This window comes from Gadus morhua, chromosome 9 (genome assembly GCF_902167405.1).
Source record: "Gadus morhua chromosome 9, gadMor3.0, whole genome shotgun sequence".
NCBI lineage: Eukaryota > Metazoa > Chordata > Actinopteri > Gadiformes > Gadidae > Gadus > Gadus morhua.
In genome coordinates this window covers 18,320,662-18,335,802 of record NC_044056.1, presented here as the reverse complement: position 1 = coordinate 18,335,802, position 15,141 = coordinate 18,320,662, and the positions used below count along the sequence as shown (strand labels likewise).

At 43.4% G+C, this 15,141-nt stretch overlaps 1 protein-coding gene across 1 annotated transcript in view; it reads right to left on the bottom strand.

Moving 5' to 3' along the window:
- zfpm1 (zinc finger protein, FOG family member 1) overlaps positions 1 to 11,869 on the bottom strand; it is a 71,190-nt gene extending 59,321 nt beyond the window's left edge. The window contains exon 1 of the mRNA XM_030366381.1: positions 11,095 to 11,869. Coding sequence (XP_030222241.1) covers positions 11,095 to 11,134 — 40 coding nt within the window. The 5' untranslated portion in view covers positions 11,135 to 11,869. The remainder of the gene's footprint in view (positions 1 to 11,094) is intronic.
- Between the last annotated feature and the right edge of the window lie 3,272 nt (positions 11,870 to 15,141).

Here is a 15,141-nt window from a genome sequence, read left to right as displayed (position 1 = left end):
AAGAGTTAAATGAGGTGTAATCTTCTAATAGCAAGAGCCGGCTTAGAAGACTGTGAATGCAGCTTGTGTTAACTAACAAAACCTTCCCAATAAGAATACAACTAAATTACCAGCACATGGTCAAGAAGAAAGGCCAAATCAGGTACATTGGTCATAATTTTGGTGTCCATACTCCAGTAGCCTCAGAACCCCCCCCCCCCCCCCTCCACACACACACACACACAATCCAGCAATGAAAAATCTCTTGTTTTTTCTTTTTTTCCTTTTTGTTCCTGGCATTTTGGTCGCACAAGATAAGAGCTTGAAAAAAGAAAACAAGAGAAGGGCTCAGAGAGTGAAAAAGAGAGATAGATAACATTGATATCAACTCCTGAACAACACAGTCATTCGCTTATCCAGGCTTTTTATCATTTTCCTCTCCCTCTCTCCCTCTCTCTCTCTCTCTCTCTCTCTCCCTCTCTCTCCCTCTCTCTCTCTCTCTCTCCCTTTTCCATTTGCTCTCCATCAGTATACAATGGGCAGTATGAGTCCAAAAAATGCAATCAATGAATAAGGACTAACACTGACCTTAAAAGTGATGTCAGGTCCTGTATCAAATGAACCTTACGCATGCTTTTTTTTTGCAGCCCAATGCCAAGAGTGAATTATGCAGTAGGAGTCGCGAGAGGGTACATGTTGGCTACATCTGGAAAAGGGATGCAGTAATGTGCCATGAGAGTATTGAAGATAGTACAGGACATTTGCAGTTACAAGATTCTACATTTATTATTTGATAAAAAGGAATAGGAAATTATTGGTGACAGCATATTAGCAAAGACATAGGATGCAAGCTGATGCTGGGTGAAACAGTGTTAGGTGTTAACAGTGTTAAGTACAACACCCATTCAACCAGACAAATAATCTCATCACAGCTGTAATTCCTAGAATCCCCAGACTACTTCACATTAATTTATGATCGCCGTCCCCAAAAGAAAGGAAAAACACTTTTTTCCCCCTCTTCCCTCACTCATTTTCAGATAAAAAAAAAAAATGTCTCTATTGTTTATCTATGAAGGTCAGCTAATATGGCTCGGACGAACAGAATGTTGCTTTAGTTCTCTGGGCTGACGCTCCTTCTGTCCGTCTCTGCGGCTACCTCATTACACATTCATCTGCTTGCGTTTCTGCGCCTCTGTATGCCTGTTGACAGCCTTTAGATCACCTAAATGCTCAACATTTAACTCATTTTCAGGTTGTTCATTCGAGTTCTACGATTCAGCATTATAGTTGTTGTTGTTGTTAAGGTTGGGCTGGAGATTTACAAAATTAGTGGAACATAACTTGGGAGGGTTCATTTGAAATTGACCACATAATTCAGGGAACTTAAAGCAATGGTTGCAGTCTGAATAGGGGACTAAGATAAACCCAGGGTACATTTCAGTTAAAATATAAAAATCGGTTTTCTGTCTGTTCTCTCTGAATCGAGTCATCATTCATTGTTTAAAGGATCTTTGGCAAAAATGTATGAAGAAAACTAAAACGCACCTAATCACGTCACTAGCTGAGATCTGCCGAGATAACCATTCGGTTATCCAGAGTGACCAAATAAAAGACCCAAAAGTCAATTTCTCCAGCTTGGTTCATACATTTGCATAACACCACATAAAACAATATGGCAATTTTCCCCGTTGCAATTTGAATTTGATGCAAGCCAATACAAAAAATCATGGTTAAAAGACAATGGGGCAATTGTATTACCACAATCATCACAAGCACGATCCAGTACCCAGGAAAAGCCATTTACGGGGTGAATTCCTCCCCAGAAAAGATATATGGAGGAAGAAAGGGAGAGTATGACGAGATGGTTGTGGGTGTGCACATGTACTATCCGTGTGTGTGCACGCATATGCGTGTGCTTGTGCGTGTGCGTGTGCGTGTGCGTGCGCGTGTGGTGTGTGTGTGTGTGAGGCAGGGGCATTGAGGACAGAAGTTCAGTTGGACAGACAGAGAGCTGGAGTGAAGAAGATAAGGATGGAAGGAGATAGAGTGTAAAGGAGGGGAAATAAAAAAGAGTCAGAGAGCGAGAGAGAGATATGGAGCCAGAGAAAGAGAGCAAGGGAGAGAGTGAGAGAGAGTCAGACCGAGAAAGAGAGCAAGAGCGAGAGAAGAGCGAGTGAGTGAAAGAGAGAGAGAGCGGGATAAAAGTAAATGGGTTAGAGGATTTAAATGCAGCAAGTGAATTCAGCCATTACAGATCTTGCTTTTTTTTTATCATACTTGAACAATCCCTGATTTCATAAATAAATAAATTTGAGAAAGCTTTGAGTGCAGCACCGATTAAAGGGGATCTTTCTCTCTCTCTCTCTCTTTCTCTGTCACACACACAGTTATTGATGACCCAGAGAAGCCAATAATACAAGTATTTCTTGCTAGAGGGCTACTTCTCTGGCTCTTCTATAGACCCATGGTCACTGTTTGCAGTTGGCGCCATTCAAAATCGGCTCGCATTTTTTGGTGGAAACGCACACATATGAAAACACACTAAACCATTCATTGTCGTCTTCCACTTTTTGTTGTTCCCTTTCCAACTGTGCTTCCTCCGAGCTATCAATGAACCTTCACCCCTACGGCTGGCTCTAATCACAACCCCTGCAAAGAAAGAGAAATTAAAAGAGTCTCTCTCTCGTTCGCCCTGCCTTTCATTGTCAGGACAGAGGTGATGTGAGAGAAGCAGGGTTGTGAGAGCGAAAGAAAGAATGAGAGAGTGAGAGAGAGAATGAGAAGAAGAAAACATAATTTATCTGTATATTATCAAGAAAGGCAGACACTTTAATCAGTCAGCTATGAAGTCAGTATTTCCATTCTTATCTGTCGCAGGAGTGGAAATGGAGAGGAGATAGCGTTCTGGGAGCCCATCGGTGGGCAGGAATGATAATGGAGAGAGAGAGAGAGAGAGAGAGAGAGAGAGAGAGAGAGAGAGAGAGAGAGAGAGAGAGAGAGAGAGAGAGAGAGAGAGAGAGAGAGAGAGAGAGAGAGAGAGAGAGAGAGAGAGAGAGAGAGAGAGAGAGAGCTGACTATTGGACCGCTGTGTCAGCGCTATCTGCACCCATTATCAACGGCGTTATCGCTCCTGCCATCAGCTCCGCTGTAATGGGGCCAGTTCAACTTTCCACATTATCATAGCCGCCAAGACCTGCTAAACCAAGACTAGGGGTCTGGCTGGAGACATACACACGGGAGGAGGGGGGGAGTAGATAGAATGAAAGGAAGGGTGATAGAGAAACAGATGAGGTGGGGGGACAGGGGTGGTGGTAGGGTATGGGTGGGGGGATAGATGGGAAGATGGTGGCTGCTGAGAATGAGGAATAGAGATAGAGTGGGGGGGGGGGGTGGAATATGCTAGAAGATTACAAAGAAATGAGGATAGAGTAATGAGATGGGAATTTAAAAAGGTTGGGGAGGGGTTGGGTGAAATGTGATGTATTTACATGGGAACAGAAGAGAGAGAGACGGGGCTGTGTGTGTGTGTGTGTGTGTGTGTGTGTGTGTGTGTGTGTGTGTGTGTGTGTGTGTGTGTGTGTGTGTGTGTGTGTGTGTGTGTGTGTGTGTGTGTGTGTGTGTGTGTGTGTGTGTGTGTGTGTGAAGGAGAGGTCAGGCTCCTTCTGACAAGAGCTAGGAATCCCTAATAAACACTGAGGAATTTATCATTCCACTGCGGCTACAGCTATCAAACGGTGACGGCCATTTACTTCCTGTTTCCAACACATGGTGAATCATTAGCGTAAACTATTAGCAAAAGCAGACTAGCGACGAAAAGTGTAACAACCGCTGGTATTTCAATAAATAAATATGTTATGGCAGCTCTACCGTTAATCTAAGAGATTGTTCAACATTGCATTCAAGCTTTATCTGTATATGGCTGTATCTGGAGAGAGAGAGAGAAAGAGAGGGAGAGCTAAGAATGTGCCAAAGTATTAGACAAACATGGCTGTTTTTTTCGCACACACACACAGACACACACACAGACACACACACACACACACACACACACACACACACAGACACACGCACACACACACACACAAGGGATGTGTAAAATGCATTTTGAGGGGTAGTGGTTCAAGAACAATAAGGACTAACTGCCCTTTACTATCTATTTCATTATCACCCTTTTATATCTGAAAGCTCCTATTTGTACAGTCAGACCTATTCATGAAGATAACACTGCTCAAATCATTTATCACCATCTTAGTTCCGGGAGATGAATAATATTGTTCTAAACTTGTAACAAATGAATTGTGAAATTGAAGCTGGCCTGGGCCTCCAAATGTAGAAAATAAAACGTTGCACTAGTCAAGCAAGTAAAGAGACCAAGTTGATCGAGAATTACCAGAATATGCTTCTGTTCTTGATAGTGGACTTTTATTTAACACACTGCAAACTCAACAACTGGCCCGAATAAAAAAGGGAACCACTATTTCAATGGGTCAAACTGACTGTCACTATCAATTTTAAAAATTTGACTTGATGTAAAGTTTAATATTTTCTTTTTTATCATAGATAATCGCTATACTGCCTGCGTTTACTGTATCTATCAATTGTATGTTTCCATTTGAGGAACACGCATGAGATCGCCAATGCACAGATGTGATTGGCAATTCACTTTATCAGCCAGGGATTCCAAGCAACACATGAGTTTACACAAGCACAGAGCAAACTGGCCACCAAACCCCCTCCCATGACTTACACTGTACACAACAGGGATGAGGGAATGGGATGGGTGAGAGAGAGAGAGAGAGAGAGAGAGAGAGAGAGAGAGAGAGAGAGAGAGAGAGAGAGAGAGAGAGAGAGAGAGAGAGAGAGAGAGAGAGAGAGAGAGAGAGAGAGAGAGAGAGATATGAGTGAGAGGGAGTTTCAGGTTAGCTTTTATATAAAGCGATTATATAAAGCAACAGCTTGAGTGACATCCTGCGTGTTTGCATGCGTGCATTCCCCAAAACCCAGGCCACACACGCTGACTTACCCAATAAAAGGTTTAGTGCATGATCTGTTGCCCAAAGTTACTGTCAAAAGAGTGGAAGGAGTTAAGAAAGGCCACAATTTCAAGAGCCACTCATGGATGTATTAAAGCGTTGCGCATGGTAGACTCAACCTTCTAGTGACCAATAACTAGCCTCAGAATCAACATGTGACGTAATGCTCTCCTTCTTTTGTTGCCATCCTAAATTTGAACCCTCCTCCTTTTATGGTGTGTGTGTGTGTGTGTGTGTGTGTGTGTGTGTGTGTGTGTGTGTGTGTGTGTGTGTGTGTGTGTGTGTGTGTGTGTGTGTGTGTGTGTGTGTGTGTGTGTGTGTGTGTGTGTGTGTGTGTGTCACCCAGGACGGGGCGATCAGCACAGTAGGAGAAAATGGCACGCCTTATCACCTCCGTCAGGGAGGCCTTGTCATAACACTGGCTGTTCCTCTGCCTGCCACCAACATTTCACAGCACACAGACAGTCACACCCGTCGCTGGAGCAGCCTGAGACACTAGGACCAGACATGGGGGCCACATGGCCGTCAACCATTGCTGAAATAGAGTAGGATGAACATACCACTCACCCGCTTCATGTTACATGGTTTCAGGTCGGCCGAGGCTCAAGTAAAAACCCATACGTGATGCTGCGGTACAGGTTCATAACACATAACCGTCCTACATATGGCCTTCCCTAATGAGAATCCATAGAAATTGTTCAGAAGATTAGACAAGAGAATCAACACGTGGAAAGATGTCAATTCTGGCTTCAAATGTTCAGCTCAATAAATTCAAGGGTGGTTAGTTCATCACGGTCATGAACTGGGTTTCGTTCATATTAAAAGGAAATAGTTGCCTTTCCATTCATCAAATAAGTAAAAAAAGATAAGTAAAAAAAGTTACTGAAAAAATTAATTTGTGCACCTGTTGCTGTACTTGACAGTGCCAGCATTTGAGTCGTACATTTTAGTAGAGCTGCTGTAAAGCGACTCACAAGAGCCACCACGACACCCTGGGACAAGCTAAGGTGAGTTATCAGAAATAAAGCTAAAGAACAACAATGAAAGGCAGGCAGTAATCACCACTGCTAGAGTAAACAACTTTAGTGTAGTCCATGCTACTGTCTGCGTCTCTCTAACAGCACAGGTCAAAGGGTGAAACGGTTTACAACGGCACTGAGATCTGAAGAACCATAACTCAAAACAAACTAACCATTCCCCCCAGTAGCGTGTTAAATGGCAGGAAATGGCAATAATTCATCCACACTCCAAACAGAACCACATTCCCCTCCTGTGACCCCCCCTGTCACACACACAGTTAAGACTTACTCAGTAAAAGACACAGCCACAAACTCATAAACTATCTGGAAGGCTTTTTACTTTTTTTTGTTTCCTTTACTTCATAACACATATTACTCTTCTGTGTGTGCCCGGGTGTGTGTATGAGTAGTATTGTGTACGTGTGTGTGAATGCCTCCCGTGCACATTGCTGGATGTGACCAAGTGCAGTCCTGCCGCTGCGTTGGGGCCAGGCTATCTGATGGCGTGCGTGGGATCCGTCGGCGTCTGAAGCCCAATCAGTCAACATCTAGCTCGTCTCTCTTTAATATCTGCCGGCAGAATCAACCCATCACGATTCAGACTGCTGCTGCTGCTGCTACTGCTGACTCCTCACTTTTATTCTCCCATCTGGCTTTTTATTTAATATTTAATCCTCACCCTCCGCACTCAGCACACACAACCGTCATTCGGAAAAAAGAACTTTTGCGCTTAAAATATAAAATGGAATGGCACAACCCCCCCCTCACACACACACACACACACACACACACACACACACACACACACACACACACACACAGACACACAGCACCCTTTGCGATAATAATCGTCGAACACGGAACATTTTTCCCTGTTCCGTCGATGTTATCGGCCGCAGGAATCAGAAACGAGTAATATATGGCATTAATTTTAATTAAATTAATGAACGACAATGCTTGTTAGCGTTGGGGTGGGGGGGGGGGTGAAAACAGAAGGTGGGAGGAGAGAGAGGAAGCTAGAAGAGGTTCTTGAATGAGATAGAGGAGCAGACGAGAGATAAAGAGGCAGATTAATAGATACATAGGCAAGAAAGAGTTTGCGCAAGAGAGAGAAGAGAGAGACAGAAGCGAAATGAGGGGGGGGGGGTCGAGAGAGAGAGAGAGAGAGAGAGAGAGAGAGAGAGAGAGAGAGAGAGAGAGAGAGAGAGAGAGAGAGAGAGCGCAAAGAGACAGAAGAGAAATAAATGCATTCACACCTATCATCTAATTATACAGTAACAGTAATCCCATTAGCAGAAGGGGGTGGAACTGGTAGTCCGGGTCCAGCCCCCACTGCTCCTTGCCTCAGCCTGTTGTTATTGCGGTGTAGGCCCCAGCTCCTGCCTGGTCCGGCCTGATAACAACTCTAATCAAGCCTGGTGATCTGTATCAGCGCCGGGGATCAGGCCTCGCGGCTTATCGAAAGTTCACATCAAGCTAAAAGCAGAACAAAGACGGGGAATAACACACACACACACACGTCACACACACACAGGCGTACGTACATACACAAACACATGCATTTATACAGTGCCATGCGGCGCCTTGGTGGCTTTCCAATGTTTGTGCTTGTGTCTACACATGCACACCGACACGCACACACAAACAAACACACACACACTCACTCACAGGGACACATGCAGCCACAACTCTTTTTTTGGGCTGCGCTGTCTTTGAGACAATGAACTAATCCTTCAGTTGTGCGTCTATACAACAGCCATGTGACCTGAAGCCTTGCCAGACGGACAAAAGAAAAAACATAATTCATTGGGCTATTTAACTTCAACAACCACACACAGAGCAGACACACACATACACAATGCTAGGTATACGTCCCCAACTTTTACTGGTGGCTGGATGTGGAAGAAAAGTGTGAAGGTGTGTATGTGTGTGTGTCTGTAGACAGAGGGGTGGGTCAATGTGTTCTTAGCTTTCCTTTAACCATGGGAGGTGTGTGTTATCAGCACCAATCTCCTTAGCTCTGCTGGTGATGTCAGATGCGCACACACAGGCGCGCGCACACACACACACACACACACACACACACACACACACACACACAATCAGATGTGTGGATCAGCAGAGCCATTATCTATCTGCGATCAGCAGGCCTCCTTATCTGCCTGAAACATCTTTCTGGTGTGCAGGAGGGAAGGCGGGGGGGAGGGGGGTAAGCGGCAAGCTGGCTCGCCTGGTATTGAAAAAAAAAAATAACACAATGAATTCATACACCACCCCATTATGTATTCCAGACCTTTTGCCCCCCCCCCCCCCCCCATTCTCTGTCTCTCTCGCTTTCTCCTTTCCTCCCCAGCACACAATCCATCTCCTCCTCTCCTCTGCCTTATCCCTCCTGCCAACACATCCACCCTCAGCGCCGCCTCCATGTGTGTTTCTTAATCCTCCGCTTTCTCTCCTTCATCCTATTTTGTTTTTTACAATTACCCAGGGACTTTTACCCGCCCCTAAACAACAGCATGGGGAACCATCAAAACAAACAGAACAGGCTCTGATGGGAACAGAGAGAGACGGCATGCACATGGGCAGATGTAATTACAATGTGCACACAAACCCTCAATCTATCCCTCCATCTCTCTCTCTCTCTCTCTCTCTCTCTCTCTCTCTCCCTCTCTCACTCTCTCAGCTATCAGCCGGTGCAATCACTCCCCCCCCCCCCCCCCCCCCCCCTTCCCCTTTTTTTTGGGCTTATCATAGCCTTCCATCTCAACCGCCAAAATCCAGGCCCAGGGACCTGCCCCGCCCCTCTCTCCCACCCCTTGTGGGTCCTGCCTGCATCTTATCCGTCCATCAAGGAGAGGAGCCCTTATCGGTCCGGGAGATCTCCAACCGTTAGGGGAGGATGACGCACAAGGAGACGCATACAAATATCCATTGGCTGCACAGCTCACCATCGCTTTCACCTCTCCTACTTATGCACACCTCCTCGCTTAATGTACACCTCTTCTCTTGATGTACACCTCTTCTCTTAATGTACAACTCTTCTCTTGATGTACACCTCTTCTCTTAATGTACAACTCTTCTCTTGATGTACACCTCTTCTCTTAATGTACAACTCTTCTCTTTATGTAAATCTCTTCTCCTAATGTGCACCTCTTCTCCTTATGTACACCTCCTCTCTTAATGTACACCTCTTCTCTAAATGTTCTCCTCTTCTCTTAATGTACACCTTTTCTTTTTATATACACCTCCTCGCCTTCAGAAACCCACCTCCACTGAGCCTTCTATGAGCGGTCAAAACGACGTAAGGAGGTGGAAGGAAAAGCATTAAATGCACGGTTGTGAAGATGTATTTTGTGAGACAAAAGTACTTAGCCTTGTTGTACTTTGAGTTTTATGTTGGGGGGAGTCGGATGCAATGGAGACTTAAAAGGACCTAAAGACATGTGGTTTTCCCTTGTGGTGGAGCAGTCACTTAGCGCCCCCTAAGCGCCCCTCACCCCACGGTCCCCCCATCCCTGCCAACAGCCAACAACACCCGGCCATGAGCCCTTATCAAATCCTCGCTGGCTCCTATCAAAATGTCTGCCGAAATCACAAGTGGCCTCGGACACAGCAAACAGGAGGGTCTGCTTGCATAAGTCCGGCGTGGAGGTGGTGGACTCGGAGCATAAGAAAAAAAAAAAAAGAATGAAATAAAAGATACGAGGCATGGAGCACACGAAACAGGCCACGGAGATTGTGGACACGTGCACACCCACAGCCAAGCTCATGCACGTGAAGACTGGGCTGAGCCTCACGGTTACAGCTGACTGTTTTATCAGTTTGGGGAGGGGGGGTTCTGGAATATATCTACCAACCTTGCCGTTTGCTTGAGGTGCCTGCTGGGAATTTCCACAGCCGGCAGTCTGCTCTACGGTCACAGATATGAGGGGAAAAGGGAAGTGGACTACTCTTGGTACAATGCAAGCTTATCAACTGCAAATCTCCCTACAAATGGCAGTGAGACACACTGTGACTCAACTAATTTTGGCAATGCCATTCATCAGGTAATCAGTACTATCTCCTACTTTTATAAGCATTGTATGCCTTGACATTTAGTTATTAAAAGAGATTAAACTCAGACATTTATTTTGTAGGTTTATCATGGAGAGGCATCTAGTTTAGAGAAGACACAAAAAAAGATCTGGTAGCTTTTGAAATTCCGGAGTACATCTTCTGCAAAATAAATGTCTAAAGGGAAGATGTGTTTACAAAGCATCGTTGTTCTAATATCTTTTCAAACATCAGACTCGAGCGATACAACTTTACACATCTTATAAACAGGAAGGACTCGTCAAGCATGAATACCAGTCAAGCGCCAGACCAATAGAAAAAAGCCTCCCAAACGAGCGCCCCAAGATGCATTATTGAGTTAAAAGGATAAATGAAAAAAAGATCCAATTGTAACCCCGTTATCTTCAGGCAAGATCAGCCAGGCGCGCTATCGGACGCCACATCTATGGAAAGAGAACTGAAAAGCCAGGGGAAATGCAACGGCGCTGTCTCAGACAGAAAACAAATAAAAAAGATCCAATTTTAATTCTTATCAAGCCTGAGATCGGATCGCTGTTTATCTATGTTCACATCGCTTTTTCAGAGAACAGTGACGTTTCCACAACAGAATTAGACAGGAAACCATGGCTTCAGTTAGGCTTGCAGTGGACATATGTCATGTTGTCCTATCCTTAATGACTAGCCTTATAAAAGTTAAATTAACTGTTCACGCTCGTAGGCTCTTCATCTTCGTACAATTGAATGATCCAACGTCCTAATTTTTGGAAAAAATGTACGTTCTGATTATTTTCATTTTAGCATGAAGTGCAGTGTACACTATCAAATACGCACTGCCCAATTCAATTATTAATAATGACCGGATCTTGTTAATAAATTAACTTTACTTAGGTGCGCTTTAATGAAAAATTTAAATAGCCCTACAGACTACAACTTCAAGGGACGCACAAAAACACATATGTAAATCGACATTTCCCAATTGTAAATACATGTTATAAATGATAAATCCTTACGTTTGATCTGCCGGGGTTTGCTCTGTTTTCTTCGGGACATGGTTATTCTCGGTTCCGTAGCCCTCTAGATAGACGGAGCAAGCAGGCAGTCTTCTTCCCACGAGAAACTACTAACCTACTTGTACGCTACGTTTTGATCTCCGACCAGAGATATCCGCATGACCCGCCTGCACTTTGATATCTTTGACACGACAGCTACCTGTGGCTAAGTTTGTCACTTCTCGTGCCCTCTTTTTTCCCAGATGTGTCTCCTTCTCGTTTCCTTCCACGCCGCCTTGGATTGGGTGCGCCTTCGATATGACCGTGATCGGGCAACCACAATAGCGTTTTCTGAATAACAAAAAAAAGTGTTGCCGATTCAGAGGTCAGTGTATCACTGTTTTGGTTTTGTGTAGACTTGCTATCCCGGTCCGCCCCCTGTTTCGGGCAGACAGTTTTCAGTGGGGCGCAAGCGTTAGCCACAGTGAACTACGGTACTACCAGAGCCAGACAGCAGCAGCTCGCCTCGGACACGCCCCCTTACGCGTGACGTGCCTCAACGCACTCGTATCCCATTGGTTTGTTTTTTCAAGCGAATCTATGAACATGTCAGTTATGATTTTAATGAAGGCCATTTAAGTTTCACGTTTCCATATATGTAGGTAAATATTACTTGTCAGAGACATTGACGATGCAGGGTTTTTCTTTCGCAGGATTTCCAATTTTAAGGGCAGCCTTTTTCGTTGTCCTTTACTTGCTCTTTTCATTTGCATCAAATGTACACGCTCAGACGTGCAAAGAACTGTTTGGGGCATTTGTTAAATGATGCATGTTCTTCACCTATGTTGTGATAACAATATATTATATGTTCATGTGCATTCCCCATGATCAGCAAGCAGGCGAGACAGATGAGATTCAATCACGATCTAACATGAAGAAGTGAGTCCTCACATTTATTTGGTCTCTCCCATAATAGGAGTATTTCAAATAAAAACTGTAGGCCTATCCAAAATCGTAACATTTCAACATTCCGAAATATGTGCTTGATGTGTGCAACAAAGAATATGTGAATATGTACTGATATATATCATTGACTTCTCTCACCAATGAATGCAGTTGAGTCAAATACATTGCAGAACAACCTATAGACAAAATCCCTCAACCAATCATGATCATTTATGATACAGTTTAATATAAATATGTATAACAGCAAATTCCAGTAGAAATTACACAAAAATATATGAAAAAATCAGAATCTATGTTGTATTCCATTCAGCAAAGATCCCCAGGCCGTTGTACGTCTCCCCTGCCGGTCAGCAGGTGGCGGACGTGTTAAGGATGGGGCTGACCACGCTGGTGTAGGGTCATGGCTGCAGCAGTAAGGCCTGGAGAATTGGTTAGAGCTGAGTGAGCGATAAAAACACAATGCCCAAATGGCTCAAACTCATGCCCGCCTAAACGTCTTCTATGTAGAAGCAAGGACAGAATAGTTCACTGTCTTTTGTCCACGCACGAATCATAGAGGTGGGTCCACATTGCCTTGGATGAAGGTCTGGCTGCACTTTGGTGAATGGGAGGAGATCTGTAATATGAAGAGCACCACCAAGACAACAACCGATACGAGACAGGTAACACAGAGCGTCCATCGGACCTCTGACATTGAGCCTTTGCCTTAGAGGAGAGAAGAGAAGCATTCTTTTCAGTTCAAAGTTGAAATTGCATAAAACATGAATCTTTTTGTTGGTTCAAACATCATGCTCATTTCCCCTCGTTTGGTTTATGTGGTTTGTAAAACCTGCATGTGATATCTAATTACTGTCTGAACAACAGAGAGCAATAACATGATCTGGTCAGCATCTTTTTTAGATAATGAGAGTATATTTTTGAATACCTTGCACAACTATCATGCATTATAACTTTTTATTCATCAATGTATGCTCATTATCCAGAAATGCTTCATTGTAGGCATACCTCTGTCGATATTTGATTGATGATTTCATTAAGATTTCAATTTCATACTTTGTAATTAATTTGCTATTTAACAAAACATTGGATATACTCAAAGAGTATGCGTATTATAATCTGGAAATCATGAATAATTTAACACTTTTTTCATGAAAACGAATTATTTTGAAGAAGTTTGATTAGGATTGTATCAATGAGAATTCTACTCGTGCTATAATATAAAAACGTTTTTTTATTAAAGGCCTGCACCTTGTTAGTAATACCACCTTGTGGTATTGTCAATGAATAGCGGTTTAGCGTTCTTATTAATTAAAGCCACCTTGTAGTGCCACCTTGTGGTACAATCCCGCATTATAACTTTTTATTAGACGCATACAAGATATTTTGTATGCGTCTCAAAATATCTTTCAGATCAATTGAAAGTTCAAATTCAAAAACCCATGTAGTTATATATAGATAAATGTAATTAGGTGTCTATGTTTCCGTACAAAAACGTGCCTTCAAAGATTAATATAGTGTATTGAAATACTTTCTTACTTTTATATATAATGATCATGTACCTTTTTTGGGACTATACGCATACAGGAGTATGCAGTTATTGGATCGAGTTGCATACTTGAAGAGATTATTAAATCTTATCAATTTAAGAACCCATAATCAATACATGTAGGCTAACTCATATACAGGCATAGTGTTTTCAAATAGTTCTAAATATATATTTAAGGCGGCCCACGTTTAACCTTCGATTCAACTGGTGTTCCAATGTCCATGTGTGGCAGCATTGCTCGCAAGCTTGGAAAGCTGACCTGTAAACATAGTAGATATCATGCTACTCAGGCTTAGAAGATGATACATACATAAATTATGCAATGGAAGATGGTTGGGGTAGATGAAGTAGGCAATTGCTGGCAGGCCAGATGTTGCCTATGGTCTGCTAGTTGATGACCTCTGTACTGTCTTCTACCTTGGTATTTTCCTCAATAAATCATGATTATCTCAAATTTGTTAACAATTGTTTCTGGTAACAATAACTCAACGACAGTTTCACATATGAGCTATAACAATAGGTCCTAAGCAGATTTTAATTTTCTGCCGCAAATTGCCTCAGTGCCACCAAAATGGTTGACTATTGTCAATGTTTGATCATTCGCACAGCTAATATATCACGCCAGTCAGACTCTCTGTTGGGACATTTCCAACACTCGTGGAGGCCCTCTGGTGGCCGAGGAGGCCCTATCAGGCACTTAGTTCACTCCAGCCCTAAGCTATATGCCTCAAAGCCTGTATAGGAACAATTGCAATGGGTGGAAAAATTGGGATTTTCAAACGTCATCAACTTCAATAGCCATAGCCTTTCAATGGCAAAAATAACCGTGTGACCATGTTTTTGAATTGTCCAAAATGTCCTTAGCGTGAATAACTTGGCATCAGAAATCACGATATTTTTCACTACGCTATGTGCGTTACAGTGTTGCTCAACAAACAATCACATTTCATTATTTCCAAGAAGAAGGTGAACAGTGTGTTTAGCGTGGTCTGTGAGTGGCCGAAGCCCCCATGGCCAACACAAGTTTGTATGTGGGGGATGAGTAGGTCAAAGTGCACCATGATTGGCTGGTCAGAGTCCTACTGGTGGATGTTAAATCAATGAATTATCTTCAATTTTTTGCTGAGTTGTGCTTGTGATATAATTGCCCTTATTGTTTTTAAGTATTTCTTGTTTATGTGGAGCAGATAGAGAATGTGTTATTGTGGTAAAAAAACATGTGGGATACATGATACATGATAGTTTGTGTACTACGTATATCAATCCCATTGTCAGCATTGGTCACTAAAACCTTGGTGTGTTATTTCAATTTCATTCTGTAGATGTGGCTGTTTGTGCCTGTTTTTGTGTGCGTGTATGTTTGCATGTGTGTGTGCGCCCATGTGTGTGTGTGTGTGTGTGTGTGTGTGTGTGTGTGTGTGTGTGTGTGTGTGTGTGTGTGTGTGTGTGTGTGTGTGCTTGCATCTGTGTGTGTGTGTGTGGGCTGTGTGTGTGTCTGTGTGTGCGAGGGACCCTGTGTGTGTGTTTGTGTGTGTGTGTGTGTGTGTGTGTGTGTG